General features: G+C 35.3%; 1 protein-coding gene across 1 annotated transcript in view; it reads left to right on the top strand.

The window, feature by feature from the left end:
- The window catches only part of SLC7A11 (solute carrier family 7 member 11), a 116,344-nt gene extending 111,015 nt beyond the window's left edge, over positions 1 to 5,329 (top strand). Inside the window, exon 11 of the mRNA XM_044681709.1 lies at positions 5,259 to 5,329. Within this exon, the coding sequence (XP_044537644.1) occupies positions 5,259 to 5,329 (71 nt within the window). The remainder of the gene's footprint in view (positions 1 to 5,258) is intronic.
- Positions 5,330 to 18,966: the final 13,637 nt, after the last annotated feature.

Here is an 18,966-nt window from a genome sequence, read left to right on the forward strand (position 1 = left end):
GGTAGCTCAGTGGAGTGAGAGTCAGGCCTAGAGACAGGAGGTCCTAGGTTCAAACCCGGCCTCAGCCACTTCCCAGCTGTGTGACCCTGGGCAAGTCACTTGACCCCCATTGCCCACCCTTACCAATCTTCCACCTATGAGACAATACACTGAAGTACAAGGGTTAAAAAAAAAAACAACAACAACAACAACAAAGAAAAAATACAACAAAACATAGATGATATCACATTTTAAGTCAATATGATGCCTGCATGGTTCCTTATTTATGGATTTTGTTGTTGTTTGTTGTTCGGTCATATTTCGGTCATGTCAGACTCTTCATGACCCCTTTTGAGGTTTTCTTGGGCAGAGATAATGGAGTGGTTTGCAATTTCCTTGTCCAGATATTTTTACAGATGAGGAAACTGAGGCAGACAGGTTGAAGTGACTCCCCCAGGGTCACATAGCTGATAAATGTCTTAGGCTGGATTTGAACTAAGGAAGAAGAGTCTTCCTGTCTCTAGACCTGGCCCTATTCATTGAGCATTCAAGTTTACAAAACTAATTTTCTTTTTTCCTATGGAAAAATTTCCTTTATCTCCATCTTAAAATGGTGGTTTTCTACAGCCTGAATGCCAGTCTTACTGCCTCTCTATGTTTTGAGATTGTAGTGAAGATTACTAATTCATTTTGTCTCTCACGTCGTTGCTTTTCTTGTTTTAGCACCCTATTGTTGTCCTTAGACCCAGTGTCGAATCAAAGCAGATGTGTTAGAGATTAGTTTCCAAATACTCCATGGTTTCTCTAAAGAGAAGAAAGGCACCTGCAGGTTTCCCATCCCTGCTAGCAGGCCCTATCTGTTGAAACCGGACTTTAAAGAGAAAGGGAATACTTTAGCCTTGTTTTCAGTAAGTTCATGATTTGTGACCAGATGTGAATCAATGATGTAAACAAAAAACACACCAGAGGGGCCAGAGGGAAGAACAGGACTCATGATCCATGACTCTCATGTATAATTACATGAAATACAGCGAAAGGCATGGAGGCATTTGTTCCTGGTGCCCAATTTTGGAGGCAGAGGAAATTGTGATATAATATACTACAAATTTCTGGTCTTTGCTTGAAAGGTGAACATGATTACAAGTCACACCTGTACATACAAACGGTCACTCCTTGGCTGCTGCCTCAGCCAGATGACCTGCTTGGGACAGTACAAAGTATGCCTGGTTTAAAAGTCAGAGGACCCAAATAAAGTGAAAGTTATTTCACCTTTCCAGACAAGTTCCTAATCTGTAAAGTGAGAGGACTGGACTAGATAACCTCTAAGACTTTTAATAACTCATTTTGAGAGTTATAGACCCACTTTATCAGTCTGATAGAGCCCATTGGATCCCTTCTCAGAATATTGGTTTCAAATGCATAAAATAACATGCATATGGTTGTGAAGGAAACCCATTACATAGAAATATAGTTGACAAAATATATTTTTCCATTTTACTACCCAGATACCCCCAAATCAAGTTAAGAACCCAAGCTTTAGGGTCTTTTCTAGATCTAAATCTGTAAACCTATAAACCCTGTCTCTAGCCCATAGGAATTCTTTCCTCTCCTCTCTTTTTCTCACCTAGATTTGCCTCCTCCACTCCATGTTTTACTTATACCTTCTCTATTTCTGATTTTCACTCTGAATAGATCTTAGGTTAGAAGGTTTTTGAGAGAGAAAGGAGAGCATTGTATTGAGAACTGAGAGAGAGAAGGAGGTTAACTTTTCAAAGGATGCTTCTTCTTCCTAACCTGCTCATCCTCCAAGCCCCAATCCACACAGAATAATAATGTAGAGCTGGAAGAGTTCCCCAGTCCAGTGCCCTCATGTTATTGTTATTGTTCAGTCATTTCAGTTCTTCCTGACATTTTGTGATCCTTTTTGGGGTTTTCTTGACAAGGATATTGGAATGGTTTGCCATTTTCTTATTCAACTCAACTTACAGATGAGGAAACTGAGGCACATAGGGTTAAGTGACTTTCACTAGCAAGTGTGTGTCTCGGTTTGAACTCAGATCCTCCTTGCTTCAGGACTGGCACTTTATCCATGGCATACCTCTTATTACAGTTAAGGAAACTGAGACCCCCTAAAGTAGTGAAGTCACTGGCCAAGGTCACACAGGTAGGAAGTTACAGACCAAACCCTTTGCTCCTTTTGTCTATGCTATGCTATCTCCCTTTCTATTTTCTGTTCCTTTTGTCCTGCTCTTCAGCCCAGAGCTACAGTCTTTGACTCCATTCTCTTGGATCCTGAGATTCTTTTTCCTCTATAGTAGCATATCATCTTCCTTCCATCTTTTGGATACTCAAAGATCCTGTGTAAATTCTTCTGTCCTTCCCATGGTTTATAGACTCCTGGTACATTACAAGTCACAGAAAGTTTTATTGAGCGGTTAGCTATTTCAACTAACTGATTCATATGTTCTGTCCTTCAGATAATTAGATATAAATTAATAGTGGCCTTTCTGGCTAAAAAAAAAAAAAAGTCAAAAGATGGTTTGGCACAAGCCTTCATCATATGAGTGGTATGGAATTTAAAAAGGAATTTTAAGTGCTTTCTGTATTCCAGAGATATAGAGAGGTCATTAGCTAGGGGAATCAGGATATGTCCCTTATGGAAGGAAATACCTGAGATGATCCTTTAAGGCAGGCAGAGATTCAGAAGTTGGAGGAGCAGAGGGTGATCATCAGGGATTAGCTAGATAAAGGCATGGGGGGGTGGGAGATAGGATAATGTCATGAAGGGCAAAAAACAAATAGGCCAGTTGGGCTGTCCCTTTGAGAGCAAGAATGGAAGAAGTAATCAATTTTAAATCCTTCCACTAGAATAATGCCAAACTCTGTTTTCTTGGTAAGGATCTGAGACTAGTATTGGCCTTCTGGCACGACTACTATCAGGAATAGGTTCACTTTTTATTTAAAGAAGGAGTTTGCAAAATGTAGTCTCAGTCTTTTGTAAAGTGACAGTCATGGAAATATTTATTGTTTGATAGCACATGTATAAACTATATCACATTAGCTGAGGTCTTGGGGAAGGGATAGAGAAGAGGAAAGGAGGGAGAGAATATAGATTACAACAAGCCAGGAAACAATTATTAAAAATTGTATTTACATACGTGTCTGGGTAAGAAATATATAATAAAAATGAAAAAGAAATGAAAAAGTAGTCTCTGGAAATCTTGGGACCCCTTCAGGAGGTTTTTGACATCAAAACGATTTTTATAAAATTACCAAGATATTATTTGTCTATTAAAGTACTCCTCCCTCTTCCAAACACGTATCTATGTGGGGCCATCTTTTCTTCTTTTTTATTTTTTAATTTGAACCAGGTATTAGGTATGGCTTGAGAGGAGACTTACATATGAGATTTGAATAATAAGACAAAGGAAATATGGAATGAATTTGTATACTTGAACAGAAGAGATTGGTTTACTGGTAGTAGGGGACTTGAGAGGTAAGAAGTTGAGGTATGATAGGATGAAAGAGACAAGTAAAGTGCTCTGAATCTGATAACTCTAGTTAAGGACTCTTGCCTATTTTAACTTCATCTTTTTGGAGCTCTCGTGTTTCTTAACATGTTCCCATTGACTTGAAGGAATCAAGAATTTGTGTCCTTACATTCAAACCACTATTAATCTCTCAACATGGCTAATGTAAAATTTAGTTTCTGCTAAGTAAATGGAAAAAGACACTCGCATAACTGGAAAAAGTTACTCGCATAACAAAATGAGAATGAAGAAGATAAGTCACATCACCTTTTTTGGGGTCTCAGTTTCCTCATCCATAAAATGAGATTAGACTAGATGTCCTTTCAGTTTTTTTTCCATGTCTACATCTCAACAAAAGCATTCTGAAGATGGAAAAGATTTACAAAATAGAAGAGATATTGGATTATATCATTAAGTATTAATTAGACAGAGCTGGCATTCATGGCAAAGAAATCCTAAATGTGGGGAAAGAACTTACATTAGCCATGTTGAGAGATTAATAGTGGTTTGAATGTAAGGACACAAATTCTTGATTCCTTCAAGTCAATGGGAACATGTTAAGAAACACGAGAGCTCCAAAAAGATGAAGTTAAAATAGGCAAGAGTCCTTAACTAGAGTTATAAAGATTGTTGGTGAAATGATATTTGATTTTTACCTTATTAAAACTGACAAGCTGGGGGTAGCTGAGTGACTCAGTGGATTGAGAGTCAGGCCCAGAGATGCAAGGTCCTGGGTTCAAATGTGGCCTCAGAAACTTCTTAGCTATATGGGGCAAGTCACTTAACCCCCATTGCCTAGCCCATATACTATTCTTCTGCCTTAGAACCAATACACTTTATTGATCCTAAGACAGAAGGTAAGGATTTAAAGAAAAAAATTAAAAGAGAAAAATAAACTGACAGGATAAATTGTCCATTTAAACTCCCTGTGAATTTTATAGCATTGAGTTTCCTAGATCATCTGCTATAAAATATTTTCCAATGTCTGGTTAGGAAATGAGTAGTTTTGCTAACAAAAGAGTTAGGTTTTTTTTTTTTTATCACCCAAAAACCTAGAAAAAGAGAAATGGCAAATGTGATGCTAGTTTGGACTTCATATTAGATCAAATAAATGCCTATATAAATCAGTCAATCAATTTATCAAATGCCTTCCATGTTCCAGGCACTGTGTTAAATGCTGGGGATACAAATTCAAATAAAAACAGTTCCTGCCCTCAAGGAGCTTACAATTTTATGGGGGAAGACAAAACACAAAAGGAAGCTGAAAAAGAGGAGGGGAGAGAGGAGGAAAAAGTACTTTTGCAAGGATATGGGAAAGAACTCAGCCAGGGAAGTCTCAATGTATAGAGCAGCCAGATGGGAAATGAGGGGCTGTCTGAACTGAGCTCCCTTAAATGGAGGTGTGGAGTTCCTGATCCCACTCTTCAACTCTCTGCAAAGAGGCCAAGTGATGAGGTAGAGGACTAAAGCTAATGAGATCTTACAAGTTGATGAGTTGTCCCAATAATGAGCTTCTTGGGACAGAACAGAGAAGTGAGTCAGAGAAATCCTAAGTAATCTAACCAAGTGAGAGGAATGAAATGTGGAATGAAATGAAGTGAAATGAATAAAAATGAATCATGCTATTGCATGTTTCTCTATTCTGGCCAAGACCAAGAGCATTGTCATTATATAGTATGTCTTATGGAACCTTCTTTCTCATTCATTTCTAATTTTTCCTTTTTCTTTTTGAAAAATCATTATTTATAGGTAGAATAACCAGAACCCTGCAGATCTTGCTGGAAGTTGTGCCCACGGATGATGACCAAAATAAATCATGATCAACTGAATTCCAAAGAAGACACTTCATGTGGAGGTCCTACACTTATCTGGTTCCCTCTGAGGCAAAATGAAGATGAGAAATTGCTTCATGGTATTCCAGAGGGTTACAAGACTGAGTTCTGGCTTAAATCTCCAAGGAAACAAGTACCTCCAGTAATAATTTTCTTATGTGTTCAAACCTATGTTCAAGAAGTTTAGGCGCACCTCCAGGTACATGTGTAGACATCTGGTAGGCTTTCTGACTGCTCTTTTTAGTGTCAGACACTGTTTGGGGGCAGAGGAAAGAGGACACAATGACAAATCACTCTGGTGTGGACTTTATGACATTATCTTACTGAGTCCCGAGGTCTTCAAATTGAAGGCCATGGGGCATTTTCTGCATTGTAAGTGTTTTATGAAATGGTTTTATATACTGTAGATGGATATACTGTGAACAGTGTCCTCTGCTCTCTGGACATGTAACACAGCTCTTCTGTGACATGAGAATGGGTGATAGAGGTACACCTTGATTTTCAATCTCCAACTGTTCTGCCTTCCTCCCCGTGATTTTTGCACTGTATCGGTTTCCCCTCTAGAGTCACACTGGCTTAGGTATCACTCTTCCTTTTTTAATAAACTGGTCCCGGGGCATTTGGGATGAGAGAGCAGGATATGGTTCATTTTCTTGAGTGCATTAAAAGATAGTAGCTTTGGGGCTATTGTTTATCAGGCCGATTCAGCAAATGTGCTGAACTGAAAACTTCTGAGAATTTATTAAGTCAAGATTTTTAATCACAGGGCCATGTAGGAAATCAGACACTTTGGGAAAAGTCTTTTTATTCCCTGTGGGGTAGATGAAGTGGAAAGGATACAGGTCTTCAGCCTTTCCAAATCAGTCCATTTGGTTTTGAATCCTCACAGTAAATAACTGTCATCAGGAGTTTCTAGCACCTCCACTGAAATAAACTCCCTAATGAATATATCAAAAGAAATATTTTTTTTGCATCTTCAAAGGACCGACATCAACATTAAAGACAATTTCACCAAAGGGAAGAAATTGTCCAAAACACATCCTTGTACTCCTATCTGTATGCACTGCTTCTAACTTGCAAGAAAGAGATTTTTTGTATTTCAGTAAATACTTCTACAGAGTGACAAATTTTAAGAATTTTTAAAATGTTCCTATCTTTTATACATAATTTTATGAAAAAAGAAAACAAAAAACTGAGCAGTGTGTTACACTGAACAATCACTTAACTGGGAGCCAAATGATCTTAATTTTAGGCTTGTCTCTTCCACAAATGTGATAGGTGACTTTGGCTATGTAACTACCATGCTGGACCTCAGTTTCTCCATATCTAAAATTCAGATATTAAACTCTGAACTTCTGTGCCTTAAGAAGTAGAGGATGGAGGGGAGGAATAGGACAGAAGGAATTCACTTGATTTTAGATACCAGAGAGAGAAGGTATACCTTCTAATAGGTTCTTCAGTTCCATTCCAACATTTAAATGTTGATGACCTTGGGCAAAATCCCAATTTCTTTGCATTAGTTAAAACTTTGGTAAAATAGGAGAGTTACACTATGAAATCTCCAAGTTTATATTTTATGGTTCTATAAACTATTCTGATTGAATAAATGACTGAATGGAAGATGTGTGGAATGTCACTGTACTAAAGGTTTACTTTCTGATTAAGAATTTCCAGTACTATTTCTCAACGTTGTCAACTTTGATATCAATTTCCCCTGAAAAGAGAAAATATGTGACAAATGGATTTGAAAAAAAATGAGAGAGAAAAAAGTGTGCATATGTTTGTGTGTGCATGTGAGTGCATGTGTGTGCAAATTTGTTCTGTGTACATGCATTATAGTACAAGAGGGAGTAGGAGCAAAAGAAGGAAACTTTAAAAAATGATTCTAAGCAGTGAAGTTAATGAACTTTTTAGTGTTACACAACAATAATTAAATTTCTCTTTTTTCAAACCCTTATTTCTGACTTAGAATGGATTGTATGTATCATTTCCAAGGCTTGAAGAGTGTTAAAGGTTAGGAAATTGGGGTTAAGTGATTTTTATGGGGTCACACAACTAGGAAGTGTCTAAGGACCTTTCATCTCCAGCTCTGGCTCTCTATCCATTGAGACACCTATAGCTGCCCCTGATAATTGATTTCTAAGGGTGAACAGAATCCTGGCCTCTAGTTAGTCTTCATGTTGATGATGATGATGATGATAATGATGACGATGATGATGATAATGGCTAGAAATTTACTTAGTGCTTACTCTATCTCACATGCTTTACAAACTTTATCACATTTTATCCTCACAACAACCTTTTGAGGTAGGTGCTGTTATTATCTTTTTTGTAGTTGAGGGAACTGAGGCAGAGGTTTAAGTGATTTGCCCAGAGTCACACAGCTAGTAAGTGTCTGAGGCCAGAATTGAACTTCAGTCCCCCTGAATCTAGTCCCAGAGTTTTATCTGCTATACTATCTTTGTTGCTGTATTGTTTCAGTCATGTCTGACTTTTCCTAACCTCATTTTAGGGTTTTGTTGTCACAGATACTGGAGTAGTTTGCCAATTCCTTCTCCAGCTCATTTTACAGATAGGAATTGGTGGGTTAAGTAACTTGCCCAGGGTCACACAGCTGGTAAGTGTCTGAGGATGGATTTGAACTCAGGAAGATGAGTCTTCCTGATTCTAAGCCCAGGGCTCTATTCATTGCACCATCTAGCTGATCCAATTTTACAGATGTGGTAACTCAGTTCAACAGAGAAGTGCCCACTGTCACAAAAACACAAAATAAGAAGCTTGGACTATGGTTAACTCTTGAGGTACCTTCCAACTGTCTATCCTGTTCCCAGAGGTAATGGAATATTTAGTTAGTACCTAGTAATACACAATAATAACATTCCTAGTTTCTCCTCAGTCAATGCTCCTTCATTTCTCCCTCATGTTAATTTTCTTATACTGTACTGACCAAAGTCAGATTGGTCTTAATATTTCCAGTAGGAATTAATGTCTTGTTGCCTGCTGACTTTGGTAAAGTAAGTACAAAAGTGCTATCGAATATATTATATCTTTATATACATATATTTTAAATGAATATGCCAAAATGCTATTGTAACAAAATTTTATTGGTAAAACCACTATCAGATATTTTGTATTTTTAAATGAATATATATGAATAATGTTGTGATAAAATTTTATACAGGCTAAATATTTTAGTTCAGTTGACAGTTTTTAAAAGTATGGCAGCTATTCAAGGTTTGTTTCATTAGGGAGATTATATGTGATTTAGTTTTTGTAACTCATCAGTTTTGATTGTGGATAGGTATAACATCATGCTTTCCTTATTCAAGAAATACACTTTTCCACTTGGAAGTTATTTCAAATTGAGTAAAATTTTCAATTGATCTATTTTATTCCTAAAATAGCAAAACATTTAATTGGGACAGAAAATACAAAAATAGAAAGGTTTTCCAACTCTTCTGACCCCATCCAATGAAGGTTTATAATCTGTCATAGATGTTCCTGATAGTATAGAAGAAACCCTTAGAAAACTCATGGTTCTAGGTAAGGAACTTTGTGTCTGAAACTTTTTTATCTCTGCCTCCTGGCAAATAGTTGTGCCTTCTGACTGATCTATTATAAAGAAATTTATTATTTTATGCACTATAGTTTCATAAGAGCAACTATGTAAGTGTATATATGTGGTTATTGTTTGGTCATTCAGTCATGTCTGACTCTTCATGGCCCCATGCAAAGCACCAACCAGGTCCTTCTATCCTGTAGTATCTCCTGAAGTATGTACAAGTTTATGTTCATTGTTTCTATGACACTATCTATCTATCTCAACCTCTGCCATTCTCTTCTTTTACCTTCAATATTTTTCACAATCTTTTCATCATGAAGTCAAAGAAAGTATTTAAGCTTCAGTTTCATTATTTGACATTTCTATAATTTCTTTGAGAGTGTACTGATTTAATCTCCTTTGTCCAAGGTTCTCTGAAAAGTCTTCTATAGAACCCTAATTCAAAAGCATAGATTCTCTGGTCCTCAGCTTTCCTTATAATCAAACATTCACAGTTATATATTGCTACTGGAAAGTCTATCACTTTGACTCTATGGACCTTTGTTGGCAAGGATATGTCTACTTTTTCACATGCTGTCTAGATTTGTCATAGCTTTCCTTCCAAGGAACAAGCATCTTTTATTTTCATGGCTGCAGTTGCCATCTACAGTGATCTTTCAGTCCAAGAGTATCAGATCTGACACTGCTTCCATTTTTTTCTCCCTCTATTTACTTGGCAGTGATGACACCAACTGCTATGATCTTCTTTTGTGTTTTTTTATACTCTCTTCTTTCACTCTCATCAAGAGGCTTCTTCACTTTCTGCCATCAGAGTGGTCTCTGCATATTTGAAATTGCTTACATTTCTCCTGGTAACTTTTAATTTGACCAGCCTAGCATTTTGCATGATGTACTCTGCATAAATTAAATAAATAAGGCAAGACTTTACAGCCTTGTTGTACTTCTTTTCCAGTCTTAAACCAATCAGATATATTACATATTTGGTTATAACTGTTGCTTCTTTACCCATATGCAAATTCCTTGGGAGACAAGTAAAATGCTCAGGTACTCCCATTTCTTCAAGGACTTGCCATATTTTGTGTGATCCACATACTCAAAGGCTTCAGTATAGTCAATGAAGCAGAAGTTGATGTTTTTCTGGAACTCCCTTGCTTTCTCTATAGTACAGCAAATGTTGGCAATTTGGTCTATAGTTCCTCTGCCTTTTCAAAAAACAGCCTACTTTTCTGGAAATTCTGAAAGCCAATGTGTAGTGTCTTAAATTTAACTTTGATGGTGTGTGAAATGAATACTGTTGTGCAATATTTGATTATCCTTTGGCATTGCCTTTCTTTAGGACTGGAATATAAACTGATATTCTCCAATCCAGTGGCCATTTTTGAGTTTTCCAAATTTGCTGGTCTTTTGAGTGCAGCAGTTGGAATTCTATAACCCCCACAAGCTTGATTGTTAGCAATGCCTCCTACAACCCAGTTGACTTTATTCTCCTTGATGTCTGGCTCTAGATTCATGACCATAATATTGTGGTTATCAGTGATCTTAGGATCTCTCTTGCACAGTTCTACATATTCTTTCCACTTCTTTTTAATCTCTTCTGCTTTTGTTAAGTCCCTACCATTTTTTTTTGAAATACCCACTTTTGCATAAAAATTCCCTTGATATCTTTAGTTTTCTTGATATCTCTTATCTTTTCCATTCCATTGTTTTCTTCTATTCCTTTTCATTATTCATTTAAGAAAACCTTACCTCTTTGCTATTCTTTGGAATTCTGCATTCAGTTAGTTATAGCTTTCCCTTTCCCCTTTTCCTTTTGCTTTCCTTCTTTACTTAGCTATTTGTAAAGCCTCATCAGATATCCATGTAGCTTTCTTGTTCTTCTTTTTCTTTGGATTTTTTGTTTGTTTATTTCTGGCTCCTGTACAATATTGCAAACCTCTACCCACGATTATTCAGGCACTCTAGTAGATCTAATTCCTTAAATCTATTTATCATTTCTACTTCATATTCATAAGGGATATTATTTAGGCCATTTTTATATGATCTTACATTTTTTTCCTACTTCCTTCAACTTAAGTTTGAATTTTTTAATAAAGAGCTCATAATCTGAGATATAGTCAATTACAGGTCTTGTTTTATCTGAACCATATAGAGTTTTTTCACATTTGTCTTCAAAGTAAATAATCAATCTGACTTAGATGCTAACCATTTGGTGTTGTCCCATCCGAAGAATCTCTTTTTAGATTGTTTAAAAAGAATGTTTTTCCATGACCAGTGAGTTATCTCGACAAAACTGTTAAGTCTCTTCCCTGTTATATTTTGTACATCTAGGCCACACTTTCTTATTATTTCAATTATATTTTGATTTTCTACTTAAGCATTTCAATCTATAACATGTTGTTGATTTTCATAGAACTGATCAACTTTGACCAATTTGGCATCAGTGGTTAGAGCATAGATTTATATTATTGTAGTGCTAAATGATTTGCCTATGTATGTGTACATAGTAGTAGCTAATGGTGACCATGGTCAACACATTAATTTTAAAAAAACATGTATAATGTATGTATTTCTTTTTACTTGAGTAGAGAATTTAAATTTAAAAGAAAATTAAATTATTTTATGGCAGTAATTTCAGTTCACAAAACACTTGTCAAATGCCTACTTTGTCAAGTAATTTTGAAAATATGAAATATTTTTAGTTTTAAGATAAACTATAGCAAAGTTAACAAAATAATACTTTTAAAACATATATAATTATTAATAACATATTGCTTGAATTATAGCTTTTAACCCAATTTCTAAAGAATAATGTTTTTTCCAAGATATTTCTTTTGCTCAGTTGAGGCCATTCCAAATGATAGCAGAGCCATAACTACCAATTTTTGCATTCAGGACTGGAAACACAAAAATATGCCTATAGAACAAAATACATGGTCCTGAGGATACTTTGTTATTATTATGCTCATGTCAAAGGAGGAGAGGAGAAAGCTTTCCTAGGGTAGCTATCTATTTTAACAATTCTTACTAACTAGATGCTAAGCTCAGCTATATCTATCTATTTAAAAACCAAACAAACAAACAAATTTCAAGTTCATGCTATCTTTTAAATTTCAGCATTCTGGGACAAATTCTCGTAGCCCCATCCTAGTTGAACTATGATTTCATCTTTTGATGGAAGCACAATTTGCTGTTCACTTAATACAGATAGTGAGACTTCATTATTGAACTTAAATATTTTAGTATTTTGGGGGGGAGGTGTGTAGGAGTGTGAAAGGTGAAAATAAATTAGGCAGATTTGTTAGCAAAGCATGGTAGCTGCCAACCCACTTATAAATGGGATCTTACAGTCTATCACAGGGGTCAGCAACCTTTTTGGCCATGAGAGCCATAAACGCCACATTTTTTAAAATGTAATTTCATGAGAAACGTACAATGCTCACAGTGCCGCTCCTGTAACAGCGCCTGAAAAAAAATTGACTTTATGGCTCCTGCAGAAAGAGCTGTATCTGACCCTCAAAAGGCCAGATATGGCTCTAGAGCCATACGTTGCCAACCCCTGGGCTATCATCTTGATGTGAATGGTAACATCCAAAGTGATTATTTCAAGCTCTAGCTGTTCTACTAAAAAATAAGTTAAAAGTAGAGAAGATTACGTAACTCAATGAAAATTCTTCTTAAAGTGTAGCTAGTGCTCAGGAAACTCTATTTAGTCTAATTTGCAGATGTATTTTGTTAAGGTGGAAAAAACCTTTGCCATAATCCCTTGTGCTTAAGATGCTGCCAATTTAAAGAAATAAAAGTTGGAGTCAGAATAGGTGGAGATATTGAGTGAATGAGTATCCATATTTCAGTGTTAGTTCCTTAAGAACAAGGAGGCTCTGGGGTTTTGAATGACTTCATAAGAAGAATGCATAAAGTTTAATTCTGTGCAGGTCATGGTTGGTAAAATAACTTCTCTGGTTTTTTTTCCTATTAGGAAAAAGTTCTGGGGTTATTTGCAGGAGCTCTTAAAATTGTAAATGATATGTTAAATAGGGATTCATTAAAAAAGTAGCTTTTCTTTTCTTCACATAATATAATTAGGGAAAGAAATCAGACTTTACTTATACCTTATATGGTAGCTCTACATAAAGGGAAATAAAGCATTTTTTAAATTAAAAAAAAAAGTCAGACTAAGGATTGGAGATGTGGAACACTTGTGAACAGTTTTATCTTTGGTTCATTCTATCCTAGATTAAGTGCAATCTATTAATACTGACATTATTTATGGATTCAAGCAATAACTCAGATTCTGATGTCAGAGAAATTAACCATTAAGAGCCTAGATTTAAACTACTTTGTCATGTAGCAGGAAGTGGACATTTTTGTCTGCTTGCCATTTCCTGTTTGCATTCTTTTATATTTAAAGATTTTGTTATTTTAAGATAAATGTACCACCCTTCTACTTTAACAGTATTTTATTAAGTTAAAAATGTCTTTATAACATCACAATTCTTAAAAGTGAGTATTAATATAACAGTATAGAATGTGGAATGTGCCAATATTTGAAGAGAATATCAATTGTACCTCAGTATTTTTGGAACTGTAGATCTGTAAATGTTAGCGAATAAGATGGCCTTCCTTATGAATTCTTGCATTGTCAATTCCAGTAATGACTAAAATTAGTGATTGTACTTTTCTTATGCATAGTACTTGCTCACAGAGTCCTCTACCACCCCGAGTGAGCTATTTTTTTTTATAGGTAGGAAATGTTTCTCTTCCTATCTACTTCATCAGAAAGTTGATATGAAGTGCTTTCAGTTAATAGAATTGGAAAATAATACTCTGTCTTTTCTGTAGTCTCAATTTGGGTGGGGTATATATGTCATTTGATGAAAGGCAGCGTAGCATGACAATAATTGGTCACATGATGGCAGCTCTTTAAGTTTTGCAAAACCTTTTACATGCATTATTTTCTGGAATTGTCTGGAAGACCTGAATTCAATCCCATCCCTAACACTTCTTATTAGCTGTATAACCATGGGCAAATACATTTCACATCTCTGAAACTTTGGGAATATATTTGCATATGATCTTAGAATACTATTTGTAATAAGTTACAATTTGCCATAGTAGAATCTGGTTTTATATGGATGGGATCACAGATCTTTGACGTAATGGCCCTAATCATTTGATGAATGAGTCTCTTATTGTTCATTCCATAGAAAAGCAGTTTTAATGAATAAAGAAAAAGAAAGAAAAGAATGTCATTTTCTATTCAGCAACATGATATTCAAGCTATTTGGTAGGAATTCTTGTGGTAAAATGTATGAAATCTTCAGGGGATATTCCTGTGTAGATCTTTACATTTGGCTTTGACTTGAACATGGAGCTGTGAAATAAAGCTTAGAGGCTAGACTAGATTACTTCTGAGGTCTCTTTCAGCTCTTGATCTATGTTCCTGTCATCCTGTGAGCCTATAAACCTTCCAGCCTAAGTGCCTAGAAATAGAACTTTTAAGCAGAAGCATTATGGTACCTGTAGCAAGGTCCTGTTCGATACATAAGCAGTGGTATTGACCATCTGAGTGCTTCTAGTTTTTACTCTTTTGATGGACCTTTTGCATTTCTTCGGTAGATCTGAAGCCTAAATGGTGCCTTATGTCTGTCTCTACCCCCATTTAATTCCATATTTGAATACTGTTACATACATAATAGTGTAGAAAATAACTTAAAGAAATAACACATCTAGATTGATTAGAGAAAGAGTGAGTAAGTATATGTGTGTGTGGGAGTGTGTGTGTGTGTGTGTGTGTGTGTGTGTGTGTGTGTGTGTGTGTGTATTTGATGGAGTAGCAGTGGTCCACATTGCAATACTGTATATATTATCTCAAACACTACTATTGTTACATTTCTTTATTGCTCCAGTAGCATAAATTAAGCCGCTGCCATCGCACAAACCACCAAGTCCAAAAGTTGCGATCAAGTATTTTTCAGCCCTTTCAGCCTAGTAAGAGGTTACTACTCTTCTCCTATTTCTCTCAGTGAAACTCATCACCAACTGTGTTTCTCCACTGACAGCTATAAGTAGTGTGAATCCCAGACTAGCCTTTTATTCTTCCAACTTTCCTGATTGTGGATTCTGGCTCAGAGGATGTCCAACTTCAGAAAGTTGGAAATAACAAAACTACTTTCTGTTTTGGCAAATTGTCTGGAATGGGCAGCATTGTCAAAAGTGATTTGGGACCCAGGAGTCATCATTTCTTTTTTTTTATTTAATTATTTTGAAAGCAGACTATTGATGGAAAACAAGAACAAAATGTAAAAACAAGGCAGTTATCCCTAATTAGTTATAAAAAATGTCCCCAATTAAGATGTACTATTTTTCTCTTTAGGAAGCATGCAATTGAATTGCTATTAATTTGCTTCCATATCTATTATTATATCTCATGTCAAGATGTATTAAAATCAAGAGGAAGTGCCATGAGAATCATTGTCTTCTCCCCTTGCTACTTCTCCCCAGTGGACCAGTTTTGTTGTGTTTTCCTAACGTTAAATATTGACTCCCTGAGGTTTTATAATGAGCACAGAGTCAGAAAAGGGCAAGACAAATCACCTCCCCTACCAAGTGTTTGGTAGATTTAATTTGTCTTCCTTTTCTGACAAAGATTTGATGCTCAAGCCCATTAAGCTTGGTTTGCCTTTTTTTATCCCTAAGAGGCTATTTGGATAGTAAATGGTTAGCTACTATAGACACGCTGTTACTGATTATAATTAATGACTCCAGCACTCTTCCTGGTTTGAGTCTTTGGTGACTCAGTGGCACTGTATGAGGATTCATCATAATCTATCATTGCTTAAGGAGCCTTAACTATATTATTGATCAATCAACAAACATTTATTGATTTTTTAAATTAAATTAAACTTTTCATTGAGGTGACAAAGACAGAGACAAGAGTGTAAAAACTTCTGCCCTCAGGGAGTTTACACTCTGCTGAAATGTGCTGAAATTGGGGTCATACTTTCGCTTTAACATTTGTTTTAATGACAATAATTCTTTTTAGTATATTAAAGGGCAGGATCACAAATATGTATGCATACATGATACTCATATGTGTGAATATCAAGGTATGTGTATATGTGTATGTGTAAATATATATTAAATATATATACATATATAATATCTTCTTATGGTGTTAATAGTCTTTAAGACCTCTTAGATTGAATTTTCATTTCAAAATGTCAAATCTTTGCAAATTATGGAATTAATTTGTTTCAAACATAAGTGTCTAGTAGACTATAGCTGGTTTCATATCATGAGTCATATTGTTTGCCTCTTCAATTCACTTCATTGCAACAAACATTTCTGAAGTACCTCCTACATTCCAGGCTCTGTCTCAGGTTCTGGGGTTGAAAAAAAGAGTCCCTGACTTTAAGGAGCTTCCAACTGATAAAACTACCATAAACCAAAACATAGCTGGTGGGGTATTTGCTGAGCTTAATGTTCATAAGCTCCCAGCTGAGGAATGACCTTTAATGCCCAAAGACCTTGAAGATTACAGGCATTAACTTTTTATTTGGGCATTGTGGGTAATTAAATTTGACAAAATGTGTGTGGATGTCATATTAACTACTGGTTTGGGTATCTTGCTCATAATAAATGCTTGTTGACCGACTGACAGATGAACTGCTCTGGGTAAAGAGTGAAACCACTTATTTTTACACTTCTATGATCTTTAGCCAGTTCCCAGTTTTTTGTTTTTTGTTTTTGTGAGAATGATATAAAATGAAAGTCGTCTTCATGTTACTCTGTGAAATTATGTTATGTTACTTTGGGGTCTGTGGCACTGATTTTATACCAGCATTTGATACTTGAAAAAAAAGAATATTTCTATGGTTAAAAATGACTTTTCTGAGGGAGAAGATCCTGTACATTGATTATATGTCCAGATTATAGTTAAGGGCTATTGGTATAAACAGTATGATATTATTGAAACTTTGTGTTGTATATATGTATTTGGGGTGGAAGCTAAATATGTGCCTTTGTATAGAACACCATTTTTGTTGTGACATGATATCCTACACTTTTGTATTGTAGTTTAATTATAGATATATTTATATGTATAAAACCTGTTTTACTTTTTAGTTGCTTCCCTGATGTTGGCTGTCTCTTTTTACTTTTTTCTTTTTGGTATATTTTTGTTTGACCACATTTGGCTCAAAGTACAAAATCCTGTTGTTATAGAAATTGAAAATTCAATAAATATTCATACAGTTTAATAAATATCAAGTGTAATGTGTGTTTAGTCTCCCCCACCAAAAGTCAGTAACAACAACAACAAATTGTGATCTATTAGACTCATTTTTTTTCATTTCTAGGTTCTCAATTGCTTGCCAAATCAATCAAACAATAGAAATTTATTAAGTGCTTCCAATGAATTAGAATTCTGGGCTGAATCATTAAGGTGTAAAGGGATATGATTGTTGAGGTAGTGGTAGTTTTTTAATGTGCCTGGCATATATTTTCTGTCTTTAACTCTGAATTGCCTTTCCCATGGGTGGCAAGTGGTCAGCAGTTGGAAGGGATATTCTCCAGGGAAGTCCGTCTGGAAGGAGGACTTGGGTTCTTGATAGCACTACCATTCTTTTTTCACTCCCTTCTTCTGTATATTCTGGAATTGTAATCAGAGGTCATAGGTTAAATTCTTATTGATATCATAACTCTGGGTTTTAGTGTCCTCTTCTGTAAAATTAGGGGGAAAACTACATGATTTCATATGTCATACAATCTCTATATCTATTATTTGATTATCACATGACTTTGGTTTATGGGTATATTTGTATTAGGATATATGCACATTCAAGCTCTCATGTTAAGATAAGAGAGAGTAAATTTAAAACCCTTTTCCTAGATGCCTTCTGTGAAGAAGACTAAGGTTCTTGATTAGTTATTTGGCTTCATTTTTTGCCCAGATCTCTGATTTAATATGTACAGGGAAGTTCAGTTGAGGAAACTCCATCTACAAATGAAAGTTGGCACCTGTTCTTCAATTTATCATTTTGAAGAGTTTCCTGGATCATTGAGAGGTTAAGCCATTTGCCCAACATCCCACAATGAGTGCATTTCAAAGGTAGAACATGAGTCTAGATCTTCCTTTTAATAATATATACCTTGAGATAAAAAGATGACGGAAGGAGCAAAATGTTACATAACAAAGATTTTATGCCTCCTTAAAATATTTGCCATCTTACTCACCATTGTGGCCTTTCCAGACCTTCTAATGCCTTCTCAAATCTCTGTCAGATCCCCTACCCTCTCAGCTGAGAACCTTGCTTCAAATTTAATTTTAAAAATATTTATTTTAAAACTTATTTTCTTTTTAAAATTTGAGTTCCAAATTAGCTCTCTTTCTCTCACCCCTCTTTTATACACTGAGAAGGCAGACAAAATGATATCAGTTACATATGTGAAATTATGCAAGACATTTCCATATAAGTTATATCACAAAAAAAGGAAAAATAAAAATAAGAAAGCAAGTAAACTATACTTGTAAAGTTCAACAGTTCTCTCTCTCTGAAGGTGTATAGCATTTTTCTTAATGATTCCTTTAGAACTGTCTTGAATCATTATATTGATCAGAGTAGCCAAGTTTTCATAATTGATCATCATTATGAAATTGCTATTACTATACATAATGATTTCCCAGTTCTTATTTCAATTAACATCAGTTCATATTAGGTCTTTCCATTTTTTATAAACCACTACTCTTACTTTTTATAGCACAGTAACATTTCTTTACAATCATATGCCACATCCTCAATTTCCAATTCTTTGCCACAAAGAAAGGCTATACTTATTTTCATATATTCTTGTCTTTTTTTCATTTTTCTTTTATCTCTTTTGGAAATAGACCTACTTGATGTCTACCAAATTATCCTCCAAAATTATGATATAATTTCTCAAAACAAATTTTGTAGTAGTATAACCCACAAAAAGACAGAGTGAAATAGTAATTTTTTTCTTCCCAAAACAACTCAGATGGTCAGCATGAAAAATTTTGTGCATCCGGATGGAAGTGGAGTGC

Source organism: Gracilinanus agilis, chromosome 6, assembly GCF_016433145.1.
Source record: "Gracilinanus agilis isolate LMUSP501 chromosome 6, AgileGrace, whole genome shotgun sequence".
NCBI lineage: Eukaryota > Metazoa > Chordata > Mammalia > Didelphimorphia > Didelphidae > Gracilinanus > Gracilinanus agilis.